The sequence below is a fragment of the Balaenoptera physalus genome, assembly GCF_965194825.1.
Source record: "Balaenoptera physalus genome assembly, chromosome: 9".
Classification (NCBI taxonomy): domain Eukaryota; kingdom Metazoa; phylum Chordata; class Mammalia; order Artiodactyla; family Balaenopteridae; genus Balaenoptera; species Balaenoptera physalus.
In genome coordinates, this window is record NC_138888.1 from 21,571,239 (window position 1) to 21,594,807 (window position 23,569).

At 34.4% G+C, this 23,569-nt stretch overlaps 1 protein-coding gene and 1 long non-coding RNA gene across 4 annotated transcripts in view; both read right to left on the bottom strand.

The window, feature by feature from the left end:
• LOC309667029 overlaps positions 1-23,569 on the bottom strand; it is a 416,481-nt gene that overhangs the window by 7,234 nt on the left and 385,678 nt on the right. The window lies entirely within an intron of this gene.
• The window catches only part of PEX3 (peroxisomal biogenesis factor 3), a 38,357-nt gene continuing 15,522 nt past the window's right edge, over positions 735-23,569 (bottom strand). For 2 of the 3 annotated variants that reach the window (XM_082474870.1, XM_082474869.1), the window contains exons 4-12: positions 19,922-19,965; positions 18,535-18,659; positions 18,181-18,247; positions 18,019-18,073; positions 17,300-17,468; positions 15,642-15,712; positions 13,424-13,546; positions 7,369-7,465; positions 735-4,985 (exon numbers count right to left, since the gene is read on the bottom strand). In XM_082474870.1, the coding sequence (XP_082330996.1) occupies positions 4,902-4,985; positions 7,369-7,465; positions 13,424-13,546; positions 15,642-15,712; positions 17,300-17,468; positions 18,019-18,073; positions 18,181-18,247; positions 18,535-18,659; positions 19,922-19,965 (835 nt within the window). In that variant the 3' untranslated portion in view covers positions 735-4,901. The remainder of the gene's footprint in view (positions 4,986-7,368; positions 7,466-13,423; positions 13,547-15,641; positions 15,713-17,299; positions 17,469-18,018; positions 18,074-18,180; positions 18,248-18,534; positions 18,660-19,921; positions 19,966-23,569) is intronic. The other variant, XM_082474871.1, reaches the window with a different exon arrangement.

Here is a 23,569-nt window from a genome sequence, read left to right on the forward strand (position 1 = left end):
ACCCTAGCCGACTAATACAGGTTCATAGGTATATAATAAATTTGGCTTAATATTTATTTCCAATATTTACAGTAATTTTCTTTTTATAAAAAAAAATTGTCTTTTTTTCCCTCTTGGTAATAAAACTGATATGTTCACTATAGATATTTAAAATTATACAGAAATGCTTAAAGGCAAAATCACTGTTAAGATCACCACTACTAATATTTTAATATATATTCTTCCAGGTTTTTTTTTTGGCAGGGGGAGGTGAGTGTGTGGGATTGGAGGTATGGGCCTATTTTTGTAGGTGGGCTAATTTGAGGTCAAATTTAAATTAATAAATTTACTTCCTGTATATGCCTTTAAGCAAATTGAAGTTGAACACCTAGCTGAAAATTAGGAAGTCTATTCAGATTTTCCCTAAGAATGAAGCAAAAATAATACTGATATTGATGTAAATTTAAAGAAACACTGATTAAAGAACTCACTCCCCTTAACAAAAGATGTTCCACATGGCTAGATCTTTATTTGAAGTGCTACAGGCTTCATTTTGTCATATCAATCAAATGCGGACATCTCATTGTTCCCTATAAGCGCTTCAAGTAGACAGGGAAATAAAATACTATTCATATTTATTTTCTAAAATCATCTTGAAGTTGAAAATCTTAAAAATTATTCATTGCTGAAGTTTCTACAACTATCAAAATTTTAAAACCATGCCAAAGTATTTACATGAATAAGTACTTTAAGAGTTCTAAATCCCAAGTAACATTTTATTAGAGGTCCAACAAAGACAGATTTACATGATCCCGAACACTAGACTAAGGAAAAACAAAAAAAGGAAAAAAGCCCTCAAACAAACCCAAATAAACAGGGTTAGAAGAATCTTAACATAAAAGTGAGGTCATCTGTTTGTTTGAAGAAAGTATTTTTGAGACTAAAAACATGTCAATCATTTAAATTCCTACCCTGTCCATCTTGACCTTTACAAATAAGAGAATATAGAGGGAAAATGGAACTATGTAAGCAAATTATAGTTAGGTATAGGGTTTAGTTAATGGGTAGCTGTGAGGGAGCTAAATGATAAAATACAGCTCAGCATTCAGAGGTGCTGATAAAATGCTTTGCTAATAACCAGACATTATATATGAAACAGAATGAGATACCAAATTTAAGTTTATTTAAGGTATACCTTGCTTATATGTGAAATATACTATAAGTGGGACTCATAACAAACATTTAAAAATGTTCCATCGAATTCCTAGCATTATCATTGGTATGGAGGGCAAGAATTATACTAAGGATAATTAAACATCAGAGCTCTTATTACCTATTTTAAGCCAATAGTTCTTATCCCTCCAAGCAATTGTGCCTTCTCCCAGAGTTACTAAATAGGCACAAAATTGACTTGTTTTGAATTTCAGTAACTTTGGATTTTTCTTTAATGATCAGAAATATTGAAGGCAAGCAAAGCTAGATTATTAGACTGAATGATTTAGACATTGATATCATTTAAAATATGGATATCACTTTAATAAGACTCTATCTCATTTTCTTATGAGTGCCACATGAAGCAACACAATTACTTTAAAAGGTCAGGCTAATCAAATAAATATGAATTAGGACAACAGAAAACAAGACAGATGTTTTGCCTTCTGTTCATTTCAATTTTGTAAGTAAAAGACCTGGTTAGATAAAAACCTTCCTAACTTGCAAAAAAATAAATAACTGTTCATATCAGATTTTTATATATACACAGTAACAAACACATTTATACAAGTTTGAAGGAGAAAGTAGAAGCTGTTTTAAGTAATCTCCATTTAAACAACTCACTAGATTAACGGATGCTCTCCATTTCCTTGGAAAAGCATACTGATTGACGCCCAGGCAAACTGCAGGCTTTCAGTTAGTAGGCTTCTGTCTGGCACATGCTTCACCTTGATTTTCACTTGCTGCAATATATGTTTACCAAGGGTTAGTTGAGTTTGTTACTGTTATGGGTTGAATAGTGTTCCCCAATAATTCACCTCTACCCAAAAGCTCAGGATATGATCTTACTTGGAAGTAGTGTCTCCGCAGATGCAATTAAGGTAAATATTGAGGTAAGATCATACTGGACGCGGGGGTCACAAACATGTAAAAGATGACCATATGGAGACAGAAGCAGAGACTATGCTGCTACAAGCCAAGGAATTCTTGGGGCCCCCAGAAGCTGGAAGAGTCAAGGAAGGATTGGAGGGCTTCTTCCTTACAGTCTTCAGAGGGAGCATGGCCCTGCTGACACCTTAATTTTGGATTTCTAAGCACCAGAATGGTGAGAGCATAAATTTCTATTGTTTAAGCCACACAGTTAGTGGCAATTTGTTACGGCAGTTCTAGGAAACTAACTGATTACCAAACTGATTATGCCAGTAGAACTTTTTATCATGTTGCATAAGCGGATGAAATGAGTGTGAACAGTTATAGTTTCTGTGAAAACCAAGTTGAATACTTTGGAAAAACTAGATAAAAGTATGTTACCTTTTTTTTTTCCAATTTAAATGTACTGGTTAATTAATTGTGGGTAAAACAGTTGTAAAAGGACTTCCCAGGTGGCACAGTGGTTAAGAATCCGCCTGCCAATGCAGGGAACACAGGTTTGATTCCTGGTCTGGGAAGATCCCACATGCCGTGGAGCAACGAAGCCCGTGCGCCACAACTATGGAGCCTGTGCTCTAGAGCCCGTGAGTCACAACTACTGAGCCCGTGCGCCTAGAGCCTGTGCTCCGCAACAAGAGAAACCACTGCAATGAGAAGCCCTCGCACCACAATGAGGAGTAGCCCCCGCTCGCCGCAACTAGAGAAAGCCCGTGCGCAGCAACGAAGACCCAACGCAGCCAAAAAAAAAAAAAAGTTGTAAAAGACTGAAGGGAAATATAGTAAAAATCTACAAGAATTCTGTACCCCTGGTTTACAACTATATAATGTAATACATGTGATTTGTATAAGAAAGACAATTAGAGAATCCTTATAAGCAGACCTACACTGAAAAGGTAGAAAAGACCTGGGTCCTACATTCAATAACTGGCAAACAAAGATTATTTATATTTTAAGTTAAAATACCTAAGAACACATGTGTTATTTTTTTAATGATACCCTGCTTTAAATGACTTTTTGGATTAACCAAACAACTAAGGGTCCCAGATAAAAGGGCTCCTACTGTACAATTAGAAGACAAATTTATAATGTCTAAGTCCAATTAGCTTCAAATACATGTGGTTTTTACCTTGTCATCTCTACAACTGCTACAACTCTACAGAGGTAGATGATTACAGGTGGTAATTTTCAGATGATCAGCTTTCTATCCTTAACAAGGTCACACCTGTTCATTCTCGAAATTTCCTTGGATGAAATCCTGGGTTAATATTGCTGGAAGAGATGCATGCCCTATTACACACACATTCACTAATTTTCCAAAATACAGTTTTTCCACCACCCTATGAGAAATAACATCATTATATTCCGTCAAATTTTGAAAAGAAGCATTTGCTCTCCTCTCCACTTTTACATCTGTTTTTTCTGCTTTTTTTTGTTTTGTTTTTTGTTTTTTTAAAAAAATATTCTAGGCATAGATTCCCTAGTGGTTGGCTTCAGGCCTAACCTGGCCTTAGAAGAGACTTCACAATTCATTTTCTACCTTCTACTATTTAGCTGTATGTTATATGTTAGAGAAACATAAAACAACATAAAATTATGCTACTGAAAATATTCTTATGCTACTGAAAATATATTTAATATAATGATGATACATGATTCATTTATTTATGCTCTAATTACCCATATAAAGAACTATAGATTTACTAGAACAATGAATTATTTCTTTTCAGAAGGAAATGCTATTTACTTTTTCTAAACAAATAAGTTAAAAGAAAGCATCAATTACCAGTTAAAATGAAACTTGAAAGCTAGTGTAATCTCCAAAAATAACAGCAAAAATGCTATGGGGCAAATAAATTAATAGCTGTAAAGTATTAACTCAATAAAACCATATTTTACTAAAATATTTTATTGCAATAAGATTCACTGTGCTCAAAATCAATACAAAGTAAGTTATTAAAATTATTTACATACAAATGAATGAAACTATGTACAGTAGTTAATCATAGCTGTGAGTAAACGGCATAAACACAATTTTTGCCCCTAAATCAATAGGTAGTTTCCTAAGGATTGTTAACAACAGTAAAGAAAAAAATTGCTGATCATAGTTGTTCCCTATTATTTTTTGGCCGTGCCACGCGGCATGCAAAATCTTAGTTCCCCCGACCAGGGATCGGGAATCGAACCCGCTCCCCATGCAGGAGACGTGGGGAGTTTTAACCACTGGACCGCCAGGGAAGTCCCAATCACAGTTGCTAAATTAACTGATTTCTATAAAAAACGAAGTCCTCAATCAGGTATATTTAAGACAAATAATTTATCCCTTTGAAGACTAACTGGAGAAAAGTCTGATTCACTCCTGTATACTGCAGTCCAGAGAACTTTATGATTAAATAGCATATTTTCAAGACTTCACACCTACTTCCCAAACAGATTTTACCTCAGTATTAATGTCAAAGTATACTGAATTTCCTATTATATAAAAAAAGTATCTACATTAATCAGTTTGTAACTAATATCCATGGTGTAACAAATTATTAACAATTCTGACATTTGCCCTGTGTACACTCAGGTATGCCCACAAAAACCAGTCTGTTGATGACTTTAAAAAAATATATTAAGATGCCAAATAAATCTATTTTATTATTAAATGAAGACTTTGATTATGAATATATTTTTATTAGACATTTCGGTACCAAATCATTACCCTCTATATAGTTGATTTATTCAGTGTATTTTTTAAAGCAAATGAATTCCACTGTAGTTCTTCCTGAAGGAAAATATCATTTCTCCAGTTGTTGAGGAGTACTAAAGGCCTCGTACACGTTAGCAGCGAAGTCTTTCACTTGCTCCATCATTAACAGATCCTAGCAAAGACGACAATAAAACATTACAGTTTATAAAAAGAACAGATAATCAGAATTCATTTCTGCAATCAAGCAACAAAGTTAGCTCTAAGTTTTGTGGCATTAAGGCCAAAAAGAAAACCATTTAATGAAAGAAGTAGTTTTTCGTATAATAAATTCCTGCAGATGTTTAAGTTCTTACGTGAGGGATAGTGGATATGATATGTATTCAAATGTGGCTTTGAGAAGAAGACCCAAAATAGTCTTCAAATGGATTTCTGTGTGTGTCAAGTGCTAGAAGAGTATCTGTTGAATAAATGATTACAACACTAACTATACAAGTCTAAAGGTACTTCTGCTGGAAGCTGACATGACATGATTGAGGTATATTACTTTCTAACATAGAATATATGTAGTATATCATATATTATATATACACACATACATAATCACACATATACACCTGAGAACAGGGGTTCTTAAGGGATTTGTGAATGTAGATAAGGAAAAAAATTACATCTTTATTTTCATTAACCTTCAACTAAAATCTAGCATTTCCTTCAGTTATGAATGTAAGCAACAAACTGATAGTATTAGCAGAACCTGTGAATTTGCCTTTAGTAGAAATCAGACATTTTTATATCATATGATAGACAGTTGTGGAAGTTACATGAAGTGCCATTACATCTTGTTATTTAATGCATGAACAAAGAAGCAATATTGCTATATCGTAAATTTGATTTTAAAAAGTATTTTAAAACTATGCAATTGGTTTTCTTTAAAACCTATGTATTTTACAATATGCATTTATAGGCATTATTCTGAGGAGGCGTCCACAGGCTTCTCCAGATAGTGAAAGGATCTATGACAATAGAAACCCTTAAGTGCCCTATGAGCAGCAGAGAAACAAGAAGTGAACGTATCCTTTGTGTTCTCTCCTAAGCATCAGAAAACCCAAGTGAGCTTAGGTTAAGTCTTGATCTCACAAATTCAAGGTTAAATTCTCTGAATACCACGTGGCATTCTAACTCATAGAAATCATAGTTAAAAAAATTGGTGGAAGTCTTGTCAATTAATGGTCTAGTTTATAAACTTAATCTACATCCAGTCACACTAAGAAAATTTACTAAGCATTAGTATCAATGATGTTTTTACTAGGTTGAAACCTTTTGTCTTCATTCTCAATTATACAGACTTTAATTAATGTAGTACATAAATTACTTAAGCACCAAAGCTGGTGTTGTATTACGCTTAGCTGTATTTCCCACTTGTCAAGATGAACAGCTTACTGACGAAGCCAGAGACTTTATGAAAATGGAGAAAGATAAAGTTAAGGTTCAAATGCCAGAAGTTACAATTTTTTTTCTCACACAAATACACATGTAAAAATTTAAAAAAAATAAACAGAAAATTTTAAACTAAGCTTTTAAGATTTTTTGAGCTTAAATTAAGCTTAAAATTAAGTGAAATGAGATCAGCCTTATTCATTCTTTCTTCTGAAATATGAATGGCTAATTCTCATGGGTGAGAGGATGACACAGAAGACTGCAGAGAACAGTGAGGAAAAGTAGCATGTTAAGGACAAGCTAACGACACCACACAGAGAAAGGAAGAACTACAACCCATAGTCTCAGGGCTCTTCACGTCCTCAAGTAGAAGTCCACAGAGATAAACGATACTGAGAAGACACCACCTTTACACTTAGGCCTAGGGTCTCTTCTCACTGCACATTACGGCAGTGGTTTGGAACTGAGGTGTACTGCGAGTAATTTATTACTTGTTATACAGTTTCCAAGTTTGCAAGTGACTCGGAAAAAATCCTATGGATTCAAAGTTGTCCTTTTAATAAAATCAGTCTTACTCAATGTATTCTAAAATGCTTTCCTAAGAAAGGAGGTGGAGTTATAGGTAGTCTAATGAAAAATTTAAATAACCTACTGAGTATGCAGTTTTTAATGAGCAGATTATTGGTGCACTATTAATTATTGTATTTATTAGCTATTAAAATGCTTTACTTTCCCACAAAAATTTTTAATTTTTCCTCAAAATGTGAGGAACTGGTTCGCTGATTTGCCTCAAGGCTCAACTTTTCTACTAGCACAGCTTAATACAAAACAGTAACACTGTAAATTCAACTGACCACTAGAATGTACTTGGACTAAAATGTAGCCTGTCTAACACGTGTTGGACTATAACATGGAGAAAGGTATTCCCAACCTCATAAAAGTGCCATGATACATTATTACTCTCACGGGTCATTCTACCATACTCTACATGTGGTTTCAAGTTTTTGGTTTCTTTGAACAAATATCATAGAAGAGAAATGTAATTTTATGTTGGACAAATAGGACCACAACCAAGAGTACAATCTGTTTTTAATAATACCCCCAAGCTTTCCTCTTACCTGAACAAAATGACTAGGTGTTTCACTGCAAACTGAATGGATCTGTCCATTTATTATTGGAATTATCTTAGCTAGAGGCAGGCTGACACTGGAAAGACTGAAAAATCATCACAGTAATAATTATTTTCTGAAATTATCTTATAGGAACTTAATATTTTAATTATAAAAGTAACAGTCATTGAAAAGTACTTATAGAAATGTATTAATAATAAAATAAAAACCACACATAATTCTACCACCTAGAAATAACAACTATAATTGACATCATAGTTAATTTCTTCCAGTAATTTTTTATATATACATATCTATACTTTTTGTGTTTTTTCTTTAAAATTAATTAATTAATTAATTTATTTATGGCTGTGTTGGGTCTTCGTTTCTGTGCGAGGGCTTTCTCTAGTTGCGGCAAGCGGGGGCCACTCTTCATCGCGGTGCGCGGGGCTCTCACTATCGTGGCCTCTCTTGTTGTGGAGCACAGGCTCCAGACGCGCAGGCTCAGTAATTGTGGCTCACGCGCCCAGATGCTCCGCGGCATGTGGGATCTTCCCAGACCAGGGCTCGAACCCGTGTCCCCTGCACTGGCAGGCAGATTCTCAACCACTGCGCCACCAGGGAAGCCCCTTTTTGTGCTTTTAACACACAACTATAACCTCCCAAGCAACACTTGTTTTGCATTTTTGTTCACAGGTTATAATCATTTTTCCATCTCATTAAAAGTTCTTCCAAAGTTTTGGTCTGTTTTTTAATAACTATATAGTAACCCATCCTCTAGCTGACAATTTATATCATCAGCTCCCTACAGTTGGGCATTTAAGTTTTTGCCTAATATTCCTTAATATAAATAACTTTTTGTATTTACAGTAAATTACTGGGTTGAAGGGCACGAATGCTTTTAAGCTTTAAAATGTATATTGCCAAATGCTCTCTGCTTCTCTAACAGTTTATGAGGATACCTGCTCTATCATGCCTTCTTTCTACATCAAGCATTATCTTTTTCTTTAACCTTCATATGTCTGATAGCTGAAAATGGTATCTCACAGTTTTGGTCTGTATTTCTCTTAATTACTAGCAATGTCAAATTTTTTTTCCTCTACTTCAGTGAACTGTACTGTCATCTAGTCAGCTGAGTCAGTAGGAAACCTGGGATCATCGGTACTTCCTTCTCCTGCCTATATCCAGCCTCTCCACAATCCTCAATAATCGTTAAATGTGTCTACTTCTCCCCATTGCCAAACCTATCCACACTAAGCATTATCTCTTCTCTAGACTACAGCAATGATCTTCTAACCTGTAAATATGCTCAATAAACATTTCCTGGGTGAATGAATGAATGAATGTTATGTGTGACTATATGTATAATGACTGTTAAATACTGAAACTACTTTTTGTGTGTGGGTTAAAGACTTGGTTTATTATGTAAAATATCACACTTCATACATTTAAACCCGGGACTACACTAAAATTTTCCTTTTAAATATCATGAAAATGCTGAAGCTATGGTATCTAACTAGTATGCTGTGCTAAGATTTGAGGGAATGCTTAAAATGAAAAAAGTGGAGAGATTTATGCATTCCTGAAGAGATCAGTCATTATTCTCCTTCACAGTACCTTTGCAGCATTTTTCTTTTTTTTTTGAATTTTTAAATTTAATTTATTTATTTTAAAATTATTATTTATTTATTTATTTATTTTTGGCTGTGTTGGGTCTTCGTTTCTGTGCAAGGGCTTTCTCCAGTTGTGGCAAGCAGGGGCCACTCTTCATCGCGGTGCACGGGCCTCTCACCATCGCGGCCTCTCTTGTTGCGGAGCACAGGCTCCAGACGCGCAGGCTCAGTAGTTGTGGCTCACGGGCCTAGTTGGTCCGCGGCATGTGGGATCTTCCCAGACCAGGGCACGAACCTGTGTCCCCTGCATCGGCAGGCAGATTCTCAACCACTGCGCCACCAGGGAAGCCCTAATTTATTTTTCATACAGCAGGTTCTTATTAGTTACCTATTTTATACACATGAGTGTATACATGTCAATCCCAATCTCCCAGTTCATCCCACCACCCCACCCCCCGCCACTTCTCCCCCTTGGTACCTTTGCAGCATTTTTCAAAACTTGTCCTGATTTTTGTTTGATGTGTCTCTTTATAGATTAGTGAATTTGTCTTCAACAGAAATTGAAGACAGCACTACCACACAAGGTCCATGTGGTTTCATGCCTACCTCACTCACTGTATTATCCTAGCACTTTGTAAAGGGCTTGGTGCAGTGTGTGCTCAAAACATACTTGTTGACGCGATTAATAAAAGTTTCATTCATCCATTGCTATGTCCCACCCCCAATGTCCACTTTCCCGATTCCATCTTCACAAAGCAATCAAAGTGATCCTACAATGTAAATCCCATCCTGTCACTCTCCTGACACTTTTCTAGTGGCTCCCCAGCATTCTCAAGTTGACAATCATAACCTGTATGTGCTGAATTCTCCAACTTCATCTCACACCGTTCTTTTCCGAGTTCCATCCTTTCAGCTACCACACTGGTGTTCCAGGTCCTGGAAGTGTACTGCGGTCCCCGTCTTCAAAGTCTTTGCGTTATGCCTTCTGCTCTGAATGTCAACTGCCTCACTCCATCCAAGACCTCATCATTTTGTTCTTGTTCAGATTATTTCCTTGCAAACTGTGCTTGACTTTCCATGTTTGTTCAAATACTTCTATTATATGCTCAACATTCTTTTCCTATATAACACTTATCATAGTTAATACAATTATGTTTACTGTCTGTTTCTCCTACTAGATTGTAAGATCCATGAGGACAGAGATTTAGTAAAGTACCTGATAAATAGCAGATGTTCAATAAACAGATTTTAGATGAATGGACAAACTGGTCATTTCTATATGCTCTTTTGTGAATTATGTTTGTATCTCTGACCATCTCTTTCTTTGGGTTTCCTTCCTTAACTGATGTGTATATAATGCTATTAACCTCTTTATATGATGCATATAGTTTGCAAATACTTCCCCTAACACATCATTTGCATTTAATATTGATTATAAAGTTAAAACTTGCTTGATCTTTAACTTTTAAATTTTACCACCAAACATTATTTTATTCATATACAGTTCTTTACTTTCATTCTTAGAAAAACTTTCTCCATCTTGAGATCAGCTAAATATTCACCTGTTTTCTATCACTTCATTTATGTTTCGATTGTTTAAAACCCCTGGTTTTTGCTTTTGTTTTTGTTTTTGGCTATAAGTATGGTACAGAAGGGCTCTAACTTTATTTTACAATTAGTCATTTTACAATGACTGTCTTACCGTTATTTACTAAATAATACATCTCTTCCTCACTTTTATCATATGCTATATCTTATAAATTTTAGAGCCTGTTTCTGGATTTTATATCCTATTTCACTGATTCATCTATTCCTAGTAACATATTATTTGAATAACTGTACCTTATAATACATGTTCTATAGGGAAAGTACATTCATTGCTCTACTTTTTCAATAATTTCTTGAATATTCTCAGCCTTTTATTCCTCCTTTAGTACTATCAATTTTTCAGGTTCAAAAATAACAAAGCAACCACTCTCTAATCCTCAGTGGATTTTGATGGTAGTTTGACCACATTTATAGATTAATTTTGGGAAGCTAACTTTATAATTTTTAGCTGATTCTCTTGGATTTCTAAGTATAAAATCATGTCACTTTCATATAACAATAATCTTTTTCTCTCCCTTTCTGAAACTAATGTCATTTTCTGAAGATAAGAATTTAACTTAGAAAATCAAGAGTCAACTAACAGTTTATTATATAGTAATAAACATTCAGTAAGTGTCTCTTCGCAAAATAAATATATAAGAATCACTGGCATTCCTGAATTTGGTTCTAAAAATTGTCTTTTCCTAGTCTTACTGCACTGGTTAGAATAATAAAATGATGTTGAATAAATATGTCAGTAGTGACCATCTTTATATTGTTTTTAATTTAATGGAAATAATTCTAGTGTGTTGCCATTAAGTATAACATTTGCTTTTGATTTCAAATATTTTATTATATAAAAAGGATTTTTTATTTCTAGAAGAGGTTTTATCAGTAATAAAAGTTATGTTTTATTGAATGCTTTTTCAGCAACACTGAAGATGATGCTTGTTTTCTGTCCTATTAACTTATTAATGTTATGAATTAGTGTAATAACTTTCTTAATGTTTAAACTTCCTTGCATTCTTAAAATAAACCTTAATTAGCCACAGTCTTGGAGAATAACTAGAAATTCCAGGCTCTGATGTGAGACAAAAGTGAGTGAACATCTGGCTTTACTACTCGCTAGCTGCTTGACCTCAAATTATTTAATTTTTCTCTGTCTTAGTTTCCTCACCTGTGGCAAGAGGAAGACACTAGTACTTACTTCCTAGGGCTATTTTAAGAATTCAATGAGATAATGTTCTGAAAAATACCTATCATACTTGTACGTAGAAAAAGAAACAGAAGTACTGGTCGCTATTATTATTGCTATATATTTCTGTATTTCATTTGTTTATATTTTATTTAGGATTCTTATATCTATATTCATACTTTAAGTCTGTATAGTTTTTCTTTTACATGCCATGTTTATCCATTATATTTTCTATTGGGTTGTTTCTTGTGATAGGAAAACTTCTAATATTATATATATATATATGTTTATATATACACATATATGCACATGTTATATATATAGTATATACATAAATATATACATATGTAATATATACACACACATATATATATGTAAAATTTAATGTTTTATTAGTTTACATCATTTTTCTGTTGATTCTCTTGAGGGTTCTGGATTATTAATTGTAGTACACATAATTAGTGATATTTTGTCTCTTTGCCAATAGTTAAGTATAAACACTGAGTACTACAGGAGTCCAGAAAAGATTATCAATGGCTGATGTAATTGTAACATAATTTTTATAATTCTTTAGTGTACAAGATCAAGTATTTGTTTATATTATAACAACTATTACAATTCTTATAACTACTCAGGAAATAACTAATACTTCTGCTAGGTAGAGATTATAGTTTTGTTGACTGGAGCACCTTGATTTAGGGAGTATTTTATAGAGGCTGAAATTTTTTTATTTGATAATTTAAAGAATTGCTAAAAAAGATTTTAGGATGATATTTAAATTGCTTCAGAAAATAAATTTTATGACGCTAGGCATTCCAAATCCTCAATGTTAACTGCAAATTATTCCTTTTTGTATAATAAAGATGGGTCCCAGAGAACTGGGCAAATAATCTTGCCCTGTGTATTTGAGAATTAAATTGGACATTGCACATACATACTGCATATCAGTTACTGTTACCCCTAATTTTAACAGATGAGTTTATAGTCAGTTAACATTGATTTAGTACCTATTATTTTCTGAATTTAACATAAAAAACTGTAAAAGAGTGTAAATCCTAATAGGAGATTCAAGGTGCTCATGCTGAGATGATAAGAATATAATAAAACCATAAGATACCTTTTGGCAGTGTGAATCCATGACTTAGTAATAGTTATGATTAAAATCACTACCAGTTGCACTAACTAAACATTCCTAATCCTACAAGAAGGGCTGTAGAACTAGGAGATGATAATTCATCAAGTGGGAATTTAGAACAAGAATGCTTGGCTGAATTATACAGGCTAATTATGGCTTATAGTACTGGAATAATATAAGAGAAAACATTAAAACTTAAATAACGTTTTCAGTTTTGTATTCTAAAGAGTTCAATTTAAAAAGCCCCAATAATTGAAATTTGGCCTACAGAAAAATAGTTTCACAACTTAAGTACTCTATACAGTGGCAAAATTTTTGGAAGAAATGAAAGTTTTAATATTGAATACTGAAAGAGCTCCTCCTAATGAAGGAGTGAGTCATTGGTTGAACAGAGTTTAATTTGTTGAAAAAACAAACATTCAAATTTATCCTCTAAGATATTTTTGTTACCTGGAACAAAAAATAAACACATCCAAAAGCACTATTTTATTAGAACATTCTTTAGACTGATAACATTCTTTTATGTCTTCTTACCTATTCATGGAGTTACCGTGTTGCAGGTCCTGTTCAGTAGGTCGAAAGAACTCAGCCATATTGTCTAGCAGTCTACTAAATCCTCGGTTTAGACAGGTATTCAAAACTGTACTAAAATCTGGACTACACAAAATAAGAGGATACGTTACTTTTCAGATTTTCAAGGGAAAAGGACACAAATTCAATAATCATGTGGTTACCTTTGACAGCCACCAACATTTCTAGTCACAATTTAGTTTTTAGACTAAAACACTATAAAAATATATCAAGGAGTCAATCTTAAAAGTTAAGCATAAAAAGTGAGCTTATTATTTAGCACAACACAATGAGAATATTCATGTATTTTGCTAGATTTTCTTACATTAGGTAGCACTTTATAAGTGTATTTTTATAAATATCAATAAATAGCATTACTTCTCTTGAGGAAACACTTGAAGAGGAATCCTCTTATAGTCACAGATTATTGGTTTGCTTTATATACTCTATCATATCATCCCAGTGAGACAGAATATTTTATTAACATGTACAACAGATGAGGAACTGGATACTTGAGGGATGAAGAAATCTGTCCAAAGGTTATGTAATTAGTAAATATGGGAGCCAGAATTTGAACCCAGGCCTTTTGGATCTTAACGTTCAAGCTCTTTTCGTTACATTATGTCAGTACCTCACAAAAACTCTTTGATATAAAGAATAATATATGTATGCTATGAGAGTTAGAAACTGCCTAGTTGAACAGACTAGTTCTATCTTCGACATGTAGAAATCTCAATTCAACTCATGAGAGTGGAGGGCTAGGGCTATAAGTTTGGGAATTATTAACATACAGACAGTAAATTAATGGGAGTATATAAAATTGCTTGGGGCAGCTGAGGATGAAATAAGAAGAAATACCTGGGAAACACTAATATTTAAAGGAAAGGCAGGCATAGAGGAACCTAAGAAGAAATGATCTGAGAACTGGGAGAAAAATTAGATTTTTCATTGAAGCCATAAGAGAAAGGAATTTCAAGAAAGCCTTGATCAACAGTGTCAATTATTAGAGAAAGGCCAAGTAAGATGAACATTACATGCTGACTGGATTTGGCAAACGATCACTGATGACCTTTTTCTAGAGCTTCATGGAGTGCTTTGAATAAGAAAAAAGTGGAGATCGCTACTGTAGAAAGTCAAGGGACTAGAACTTGATGAATTCAGATAGTAGAGTCAGTAGCTGAGTTAACCTAAAAATTTGCTGATTTTCTTCAAGATTATGAAAAAATATTGTAAACAAAGGATATGATTTGGCCAGAAAACAGAACTAGAAAAAATGATCTTAAATTATCTTTAATTGAAAAGAAACTTTGATATTTTAATCACTTAAGATAAAGTGGATGGAACTGGTATTACCACTAAGATTTTACAATGATAGAACTACCTCAACGAGTGTAAGTGGCTCAACCAAGGTTGACAAGATAATAAATAGGACAGCCAACCTTGAATCTAGGTCCTCTCGTCTTCTAATGCATAATCTGATGCTTTTTCCATTTCTAACACTCTGGCTCTCTTCTGGGTAATTTAAAATAGTAATACTCAGTTTAGGGAGGATGTGAAATTTTTATCACTCAAAGATTTAGGAACACTACAGACTATCCTGAAAGGGTTAGGGGAAGTAGTTCTCAAAATTGAGTATAGGTGTGTGTGCATACACATTAGCATGTGTGTACATGTGTCTACACCTGAGGCCTAGCTGGAGCTGGCCAGCTTTGGCTGCCAAGAGCATCTTTTCCCAACTCTCCAAGTCAGCACTGAGTGACGTCAAGTTGGTAGTCAGCACTGCTGTGGCTACAATTTGTTTCTGGTCTTTTTTCTTTACAGGGCTGGTTGTTAACCATTTACCACTATACACTGAGCATATGAGAATCACCCTTGAAAGCTTTCCTCAAAATATAAATGCTAACTATCTTCCAGTTCCTTAACTAGTATATCAGAGTCTCTAGGCTAGGAAAGTAGGCGGGGGCAAGGCATGGGTATCCTAAAAAAAATCTTTGCTTCCCTCCCCACCCTAATAAGAGGACCATTAGTTTAGGTAGGAAATCCTACTTAAAGCAGGGGAATAGGTTTAAAATTTAATTTTAACAAAATATTATGTTGAACGTTGTTCAAGAAAAACTATAAAATGGTCATAAGTACATTCGAAAAAGAAACACATGTTTTCTGTTACATGCAGTATACATACCTTTCCAACATGTCTCTAGTTTCATTGAGTAGTTTAATAGTGGTAACATCTCTAGGAGAAAGCCCACAGGCCTGTGAAATTAAAAGGCCACATTTCAGGGTTTCAAATATTAGCACAGGGTTATGATGAAACAAATCATATTAATAAACTCAAGAGTTCAGGAAGTCTAAAAGTCTGTGTTCTATCAACAATCAAAAAATGTTACACTCAAAAAACTATAAAGGTTCATGTGCACAGGTAAGTAGTATTTAAAACATGAGTCACGGTAAGATCTTTGTTTATCTGACCCCTCTTGGACACATTTCTAGAACACACTTACAAAGAAAAAAATAGTCTTTGAGGTTGCAGAGGCCAGGGATTTTTTTCTTTGATTGCTAAGACATTTTATCAGGATATGTATGTGTCTTTTCTCAACAACCTAGTTTCGTCTAAGGCTCTGTGTGTCCTTTCAACCTGAAGTTGCAGGTTTCAATTTAATTCAGGTAAGATTTGGTCTATCATCCCTCTCTTCATCCGTTCTTTTGAATCATTTTCTTTTTTAATTCCACTGTTGAATTTTAAAATTTGGAAATTTCTTTATCATTCCAGAAAGCTTTTTAAATACTATTATTGCATCGCCTCGAGATTCTAATTTGTAAGTAAGTTTTCTCTTGTTTCTTTCATTAATTCTGTCAGGTCTGTTCTGCTCGTTCAATTTAGCCTCCATCCTGCAGTTCACAGGGTTTCCTTAGACGGTTTGCAATTTTTTTTGGCCTACTCACGAATGCAGGGTCTCTCAGTACCCACAAACATCTATCTCTGGGGTTTCTGGGGAAGGGGGAAACCGGCAGGCAATGAAAAACATGGCAGTCTTTGTTCTAACAGGGCCTTTACGCTGAGGTATGGCATAGGGGCCTCTCTGGTCTAAGACTTCTCCAATTGTTAAGTGAGAGATATTCTTCTCTCAACTGCAAAGAATGGATGCAATCCACTTACATATAAAATTTTTAAAAAATGAAGTCTATAACCTGTAATCTTTGGCATTTTTATTCTTCTTAATCAATGAATAACTTAAATCACAACTCGCTGGGACACACCAGTGTATAGCAACACCATGGTTGGTAAATGTTAGATTAGGCCTTCTTTGTTTCTCAACTGGATGACTCCTTCAGTCCATTCAGATACTGCCATCATTGATTCATCTTAAAAAGCAAATGTGATTGTGGAACTGGCCTGATTAGAATTTGAAATGGCAGTTCAGACTCTTTATCTTGGCACACAAAGCTCTTTAGGATCTTGCCCCAACTACCAGCTTTATCTTCTGTTACCTGACCTCATACAGAAATGCTCTAGCCAAAGGAACTGAATTTGTCTCCTGTGTTCCCCAGGTGTAATGAATATGTCTTATTCATTTTATATCCCAATCATACTAGTGTCTGTCACATAACTAACATTCAATAAAATTCTGCTGAATATCTAAAGTTGTTTCTAACTAGAAGTTAGTTCCATTTACAGTTTGTTTTCTAAATTAATGAGGTTTTGTTTAAATTACTGAAATACATGTCTTTCAATCACTTACCTTTCAACAGACTCAGAAATCTAAATTTTAAGAGATAGTGAAAAAAACCTTAAAAAAAAAAAGAGTAATTCGTTTGGTTAAATAGTTATGAATTAAGCACCTGCACTGCTAATGGAGTTTCTTCATCTGGCATCATATAATGGCACAATAAAGATCTGGATCCATCGTTATTAATCCAAGAAGAAGGTTTATGTTGCTCAACGAGATCTCTGATTTCTTTTAGTTTTTGCTCCAAGTCCAAAAGGGACAAAGAATGTTTAAGAGAAACACTAGAAACAGAGAAAAGGGAATTGGGATAAATTGAAACTATACAACACATCCTATACACACTCTTTCCCTAACAGGTTACTACCTGAGATCCTGTTTCAACCAGTCAAACCTGAAACTGCTGACTGTGAAATCACTAGAGTAGATTAAGAAATCAACTACCAGTTAAGGGTCAAGAAAAATCTTGTTGCAGATTTCACAAGAAAATTCCCACTGTAACTAAAGATATTACTAGTATGAACGGGAGTTAAAAGCCTCAGACACAGATTTTTAAAAGCAGGTCTTTTATCTCATGACACAAATATCTCTGGTTTGTTTGGAAATCAATCAATAAACAATGAAACATTAAATCTTTTCCCTTAGTATGAAAAGGTTGATACTGATGAAGAAAATGGATTCCACAATGTAACACCCCAGGGCTGTGTCCGTATTAGGTTAAAAGAGTTTCGCAGACCACCATTTGTCAAATCACTAGCTTCATTAGAACAATTCTAATTTTTCTTTTATTCATCAGAATCAGTAAGTCAGAAAAGCCAAAGCAAAATGTCTTACCTTCCTAAAATCTTCTGCACAGCTTGTTTAACAACAGTGATCAATTCTGTCAGGCCTATTAAAGCAAAAACAAACATAAAAGCCTTGTTCACTTTTTCAATTCCTCAATAATACAAATGAATGAATCAGAATTAGTTTACAGGCCACGAATAAGAATCTTACCATCTCCAAGGAGGTGCTGAATACTTGATAAATATTGCTGTTGGACATCTGGGGGGGCAAGAACTGTCTGTATAAAACAGAAATAAGGTACCCAATATTATTAGTAAATAATAACATTTTCATTATAACTTGAGCTGAGATTCTTTAGGACCTGGAACGACAGGAAAAATACTATTCTTTAACATAACAAAAAGCCTAGCTTCAAAATATGAAGAAGAATAATGTTAAAAGTTTACAATCACATGAAATATAAAGATATTTATTCTATATGAATTATCATGATAAATAATATTTGGTTAAATTTTGAACCTCTTGAAAGAAAGGGCAATATATATTTAAGTCTATTAAACTTACGGTGCCATTTTTGCCAACTGCTGCATTATCCAGGTAAATATATCCACCAATTATGTTTAACTGGACTCGCAAAAGAACCACCAGCATGCAAGTACTGTACACAGCTACGATACTTCTTGTGAAACCTTTACAGAGAAAAGAAAACCACTTGGTACTAATTATTAAAATACAAACAAATGTGTAAAATCACAAACCATTCCTACAGTTATTTTTTCATTAGATGACTTTAAAAATACATTTGTAATTGTTTCAAGTACAAAAATATATCAATTCAAAATATTTCATAGTTTATCTGCTTACAAAATGTTTATTGTAAATTAGGAATGATCTCTTAATTGAAACAGTAACCAAAAAAAAAAAATAACCAATATATTCAGTGAAGGGTTATATATTATTAGCTTAGAAAGAAAAAAAAGAAAGGACTGGGAAGCACTAAGAGTTGCAGCCTCAGAACTCAGAGCTGTCCAGGGAGCTAGTTCTGAGTAAGAGAAGAGGGCTGAGCATGGAAGAGCTCCAGCCGTCAATGGCAGGTGAAAGAGGATAAAGGATAAGCCCATTAAAGGGCTGGAGGAAGGTACACAAAGACAGGGAAACACCCAGAGACCCGGCTAGGACAGAGTGTTCAAACCAGAGGAGAGAGAAAGGTGTTGACTCTTGTGAAGAGGTCTAGTAGGATGAAAATGTCCAGGGGATTTAGCAACACAGAAGTTACTACTGATGCTTGAGACATCTGCTTGGGTGGAGATACACGACTGGAAACCAGGCTCTAGTATGTCAAAGAGTGAGTAGGAGTGAAGAAGGAAAGAAAGCGAACGTAGAAATCTTTTGTATTACACAATGGATGTGAGAAAGTACAATAGCTGAAAGGAAATACAGGGTACTACAAAAGTTTAGTTCATTTTCAAACAGGCAAAGTTTAAGCATGATTCAGTTGATAAGGATTAGTTGAATGGATAGGAAAACACAGGAATATCTGATAGAGTATGAAGTTCTGAGACACGGAGATATAGCGACTCTAGGGCAGTTTTTGCTACAAATTTTTATCACTAATTAAAGTTTGCATACAATATCAAAGTAAAGTTATTATCTGGGTTGGAGTAAAAACTTCCTTCAAAGTACATATTGTTGATATCAGTACCTAATATGCATATATGTAGTCTAGGACAGGTTTACATATTATCATAACAATAATAATACCACCACCACCGCTAACATTTATTGAGTAGTTTCTATGACCAGACATTGATCTACTGCTTTATGAGAATTATTTAATCTGACAAAAACTCTATGAGGTAGGTAAAGAAGAGTTACCCACATAATAGAGTACAAAAATTTCCCATTAAAAATATTTTAAGGCTGTGCTGTTACACAGAATACGTAGGCTTACTTATTATCTTCAGATCCTCCCATATGTCTAGCTTGTTTGAAGGCCTAAAGAAAAATATCAGAAAATATGAAAATAATAATATAGGTAATCTAATAGAAAACTTTGAACTTTACAGCTCTATACTTAATTATATTTTATCACAGGATAACTGCAGAAAACAAAGCCCATAAAATATAGTAAAAAACAACCGTAATTTCAGTAACTGACAATAACAACCATTTTCACTAGTATCCTGGTGTATATCCTTCCAGTCTTTCTCCTCCTTCTGAGCGTATGCATATGTGTGTTATAAAATCATACAGGAAAAGCAGGAATAGTATTTATTTCTTTCCCTTATTTACTGTTTCATAAATAATGCAGTAGGTTCTATAATCCTTCAAAGGTAAGTAATGAAGTATTTTTTGTTTAAAAGTATCGTTACAAACACATGCATTTAAATATGTGTTTGATGTGTTTCTACCCACTGTCGTTATTATCCTTATTGATGTTCAATAATATTGATGTTCAGGTTAGTTCCTAAGTCCTTTTGACACGACCCCTTTAGTCTTTTTTTTTTTTTTAATAAATTTATTTATTTTATAATTTTATTTTATTTATTTATTGTTTCCGGCTGCGTTGGGTCTTCGTTGATGCGTGCGGGTTTTTCTCTGGTTGCGGCGAGTGGGGGCCACTCATTGCAGTGGCTTCTCTTGTTGCGGAGCATGGGCTCCAGCCACGCGGGCTTCAGTGGTTGTGGCATGTGGACTCAGTAGTTGTGGCTCGCGGGCTCCAGAGCGCGGACTCAGGAGTTGTGACTCATGGGCTTAGCTGCTCCGTGGCAAGTGGGATCCTCCCGGACCAGGGATCGAACCCGCGTCCCCTGCACTGACAGACAGTCCCTCAACCACTGCACCACCAGGGAAGCCCGACCCCTTTAGTCTTTGACAACTTCCTTGCTTTCTGACATAAAAAGCTGTTCTCGGTTCATCTTGTTCAATTCTTGCTGCAAACCTGAAATCATCCATTTCTCTGAGAGTCCTGGTTCCTAGTAGTGGAAAATGGTAGTCTGAGACTGCAAACTTCGATTAAGGATGTTCATTGCTACTGGGTAGGTCACTATTTCTAAGCCTTTTCAGTAGGCTAAGCTAGTAAATATCAATATATGTATGTATTTATTTATTTATATGAACATATATTCAAAGAGATAAAATACATCATGAATTCATACTGATACTTCTAATTCAAAATTAGGACCACTAGGTTTTTTAACAATCTCATTGCTCTTACATCTGTATTTCTTTTTGCCCACACTAGAAATCAGTGAAACTAACATAATTACTAATTTGCTTCATCCCTCACTCTATGGAGAACAGTCTCAGAATAGCAATAGCAACAGTGAAAAGAGTTTAAGTTTTTTTTTTTTTCAATTCTGTATGCTCTAAGAGTATATATCCCACTAAAAACACACAGTCAAATTTCTAAAGTCACTTGGCATAGTTTCTGTTTTTGTGATTACAACACCAACTAGATACGCATTTGGGTTAATTTCATTTATTTTACTATCACTTTTTAGACATTGCTTTTTAAACACTAAACATAGTTTTATAAATATGTAAAATATTTATATGGTTCCGAACTCAAATTTATACAACACAGTATATTTAAAGAAGTCCATTCCTACCCACCTTTATTCCTTTTCTTCTTCATAGGTAACTATTAAAAAAATATACTTTAACTTCCCATTGTTTTGCTTTATATAGGCAAATATGTATATATATTCATATCTGCCCTCTTAGATAAATGGTGGCATACTATACACATTTTCCTTTATCGTTTTAAAAAATATAACAATAGGGGCTTCCCTGGTGGCGCAGTGGTTGAGAATCTGCCTGCCAATGCAGGGGACACGGGTTCGAGCCCTGGTCTGGGAAGATCCCACATGCCACGGAGCAACTGGGCCCGTGAGCCACAACTACTGAGCCTGCGCGTCTGGAGCCTGTGCTCCGCAACAAGAGAGGCCACGACAGTGAGAGGTCCGCGCACCGCGATGAAGAGTGGCCCCCACCTGCCGCAACTAGAGAAAGCCCTCGCACAGAAACTAAGACCCAACACAGCAAAAATAAAAAAATTAATTTAAAAAATATATATAACAATATATCCTGGGAATCATTCCATAATAGTATAGAGATAGTAGCCATCTTTTTTTTTTTTTTTTAAAAAACCACGGCATAGTACTCCACTCACTGTGTGTATATACTATGTGGACGAACTTCAGTGCTTTTCAAATCACCTTTGTGGTAGAACCAGTTTTTTTTCTTATTTCTAATCTGTCACAGATGAACAGTTTGGTAAAATACAATAAAAATGAATTACTAGAAAAATGAAATTAAAAAACCACAAAGATACAAAAAATACAATCCCATATTCTTTATAATTATAATCAGACAATGAGTTACCATTACAATTGTGGGATATTACTAGCTTCTTATCTTTCTTTGGCACTGGAGAGACTGTAGAGCTTCAGGCATCCCTTCCCTAGATGGCACAAGTTTGGTAGATATATGGAGAAAATCCTACCAGGCCCTGCTGCAACCTTATGCTACTGTTCAGGCCTTCAGGCCTTTTAGTCCCATATTAAATTGGGAATCAACCACAATTCAAGGGTTAGGTATTTTAATGCAAGTAAATCACTTCTTTTGAATGTTATCTAAGATAAATTTCAAAGTGATTCTTATAGAAATTCTAAATGAAACAAGATAAGAAAACAGTGGTTCCAAAATTTTAACACAGGAAGTGCTCAATAGCAGCAGGCTGTGGAAGGGCAAATTAGGGTATCTGTCTTGAAACTGTACTTATTTGGCATGATTTTGGTGGGACAGGACTGAACTACAGCCATGCAGGACACTTATTCATGTTGACATTCACCACTATCACACTTAAAAGTAGATTTAATTGAGTTATAAGATGAGACCTAATGTACAGCACGGTGAATACAGTTGATAATAATGCTTTCGTATACTTGAAATTTCCTGAGAATAGATCTTAAGTGTTCTCACCACACACCAAAAAGATGGTAACTACATGAGGTGATGGATATGTTAATTAGCTTGACTGTGGTAATCATTTTTAATATATACATTTATGAAAAATGAAAAAAAAATTCACCTTATCTGTTTTAAAGATTCTGATTCCAAACCTATTTAGAACAGAGGAAAGTACTTTCTAGGCCAAGATTCCTTTCAAATGATTTGTCTGATGGGAACCAACTCCAAGTTAAACACAATCAGACTCTTTAACATTACCAAAATATGTTTAAGAATTAAACTAATCCTTTCAAAGTGTTCTACCTGTCTTGTGATGAAGGATGTTTAAGATCCTTTGCCATTGAAACTACACTGCCATTATCAATCATCAATAAGAATGCCAAATATTAAAGGCAGTGATGGCTGTTTATTTGCTACTATAAAACTGATAAAATAAGACTATCAAATCTTTCATTTATTTCTGATTAGTTATTATCACAAGTAGTTTAAGGAGAAAATTAACTTGCTTGACAGGCTTATATGACACCAGAGCTGACTGAAAACCAATACAAAAGCAGTCATAAGATTGGAGGCCTTACTTTAATCACACTTTATAAGGGCTCAAGCTCCTCTTTATGTGAATACT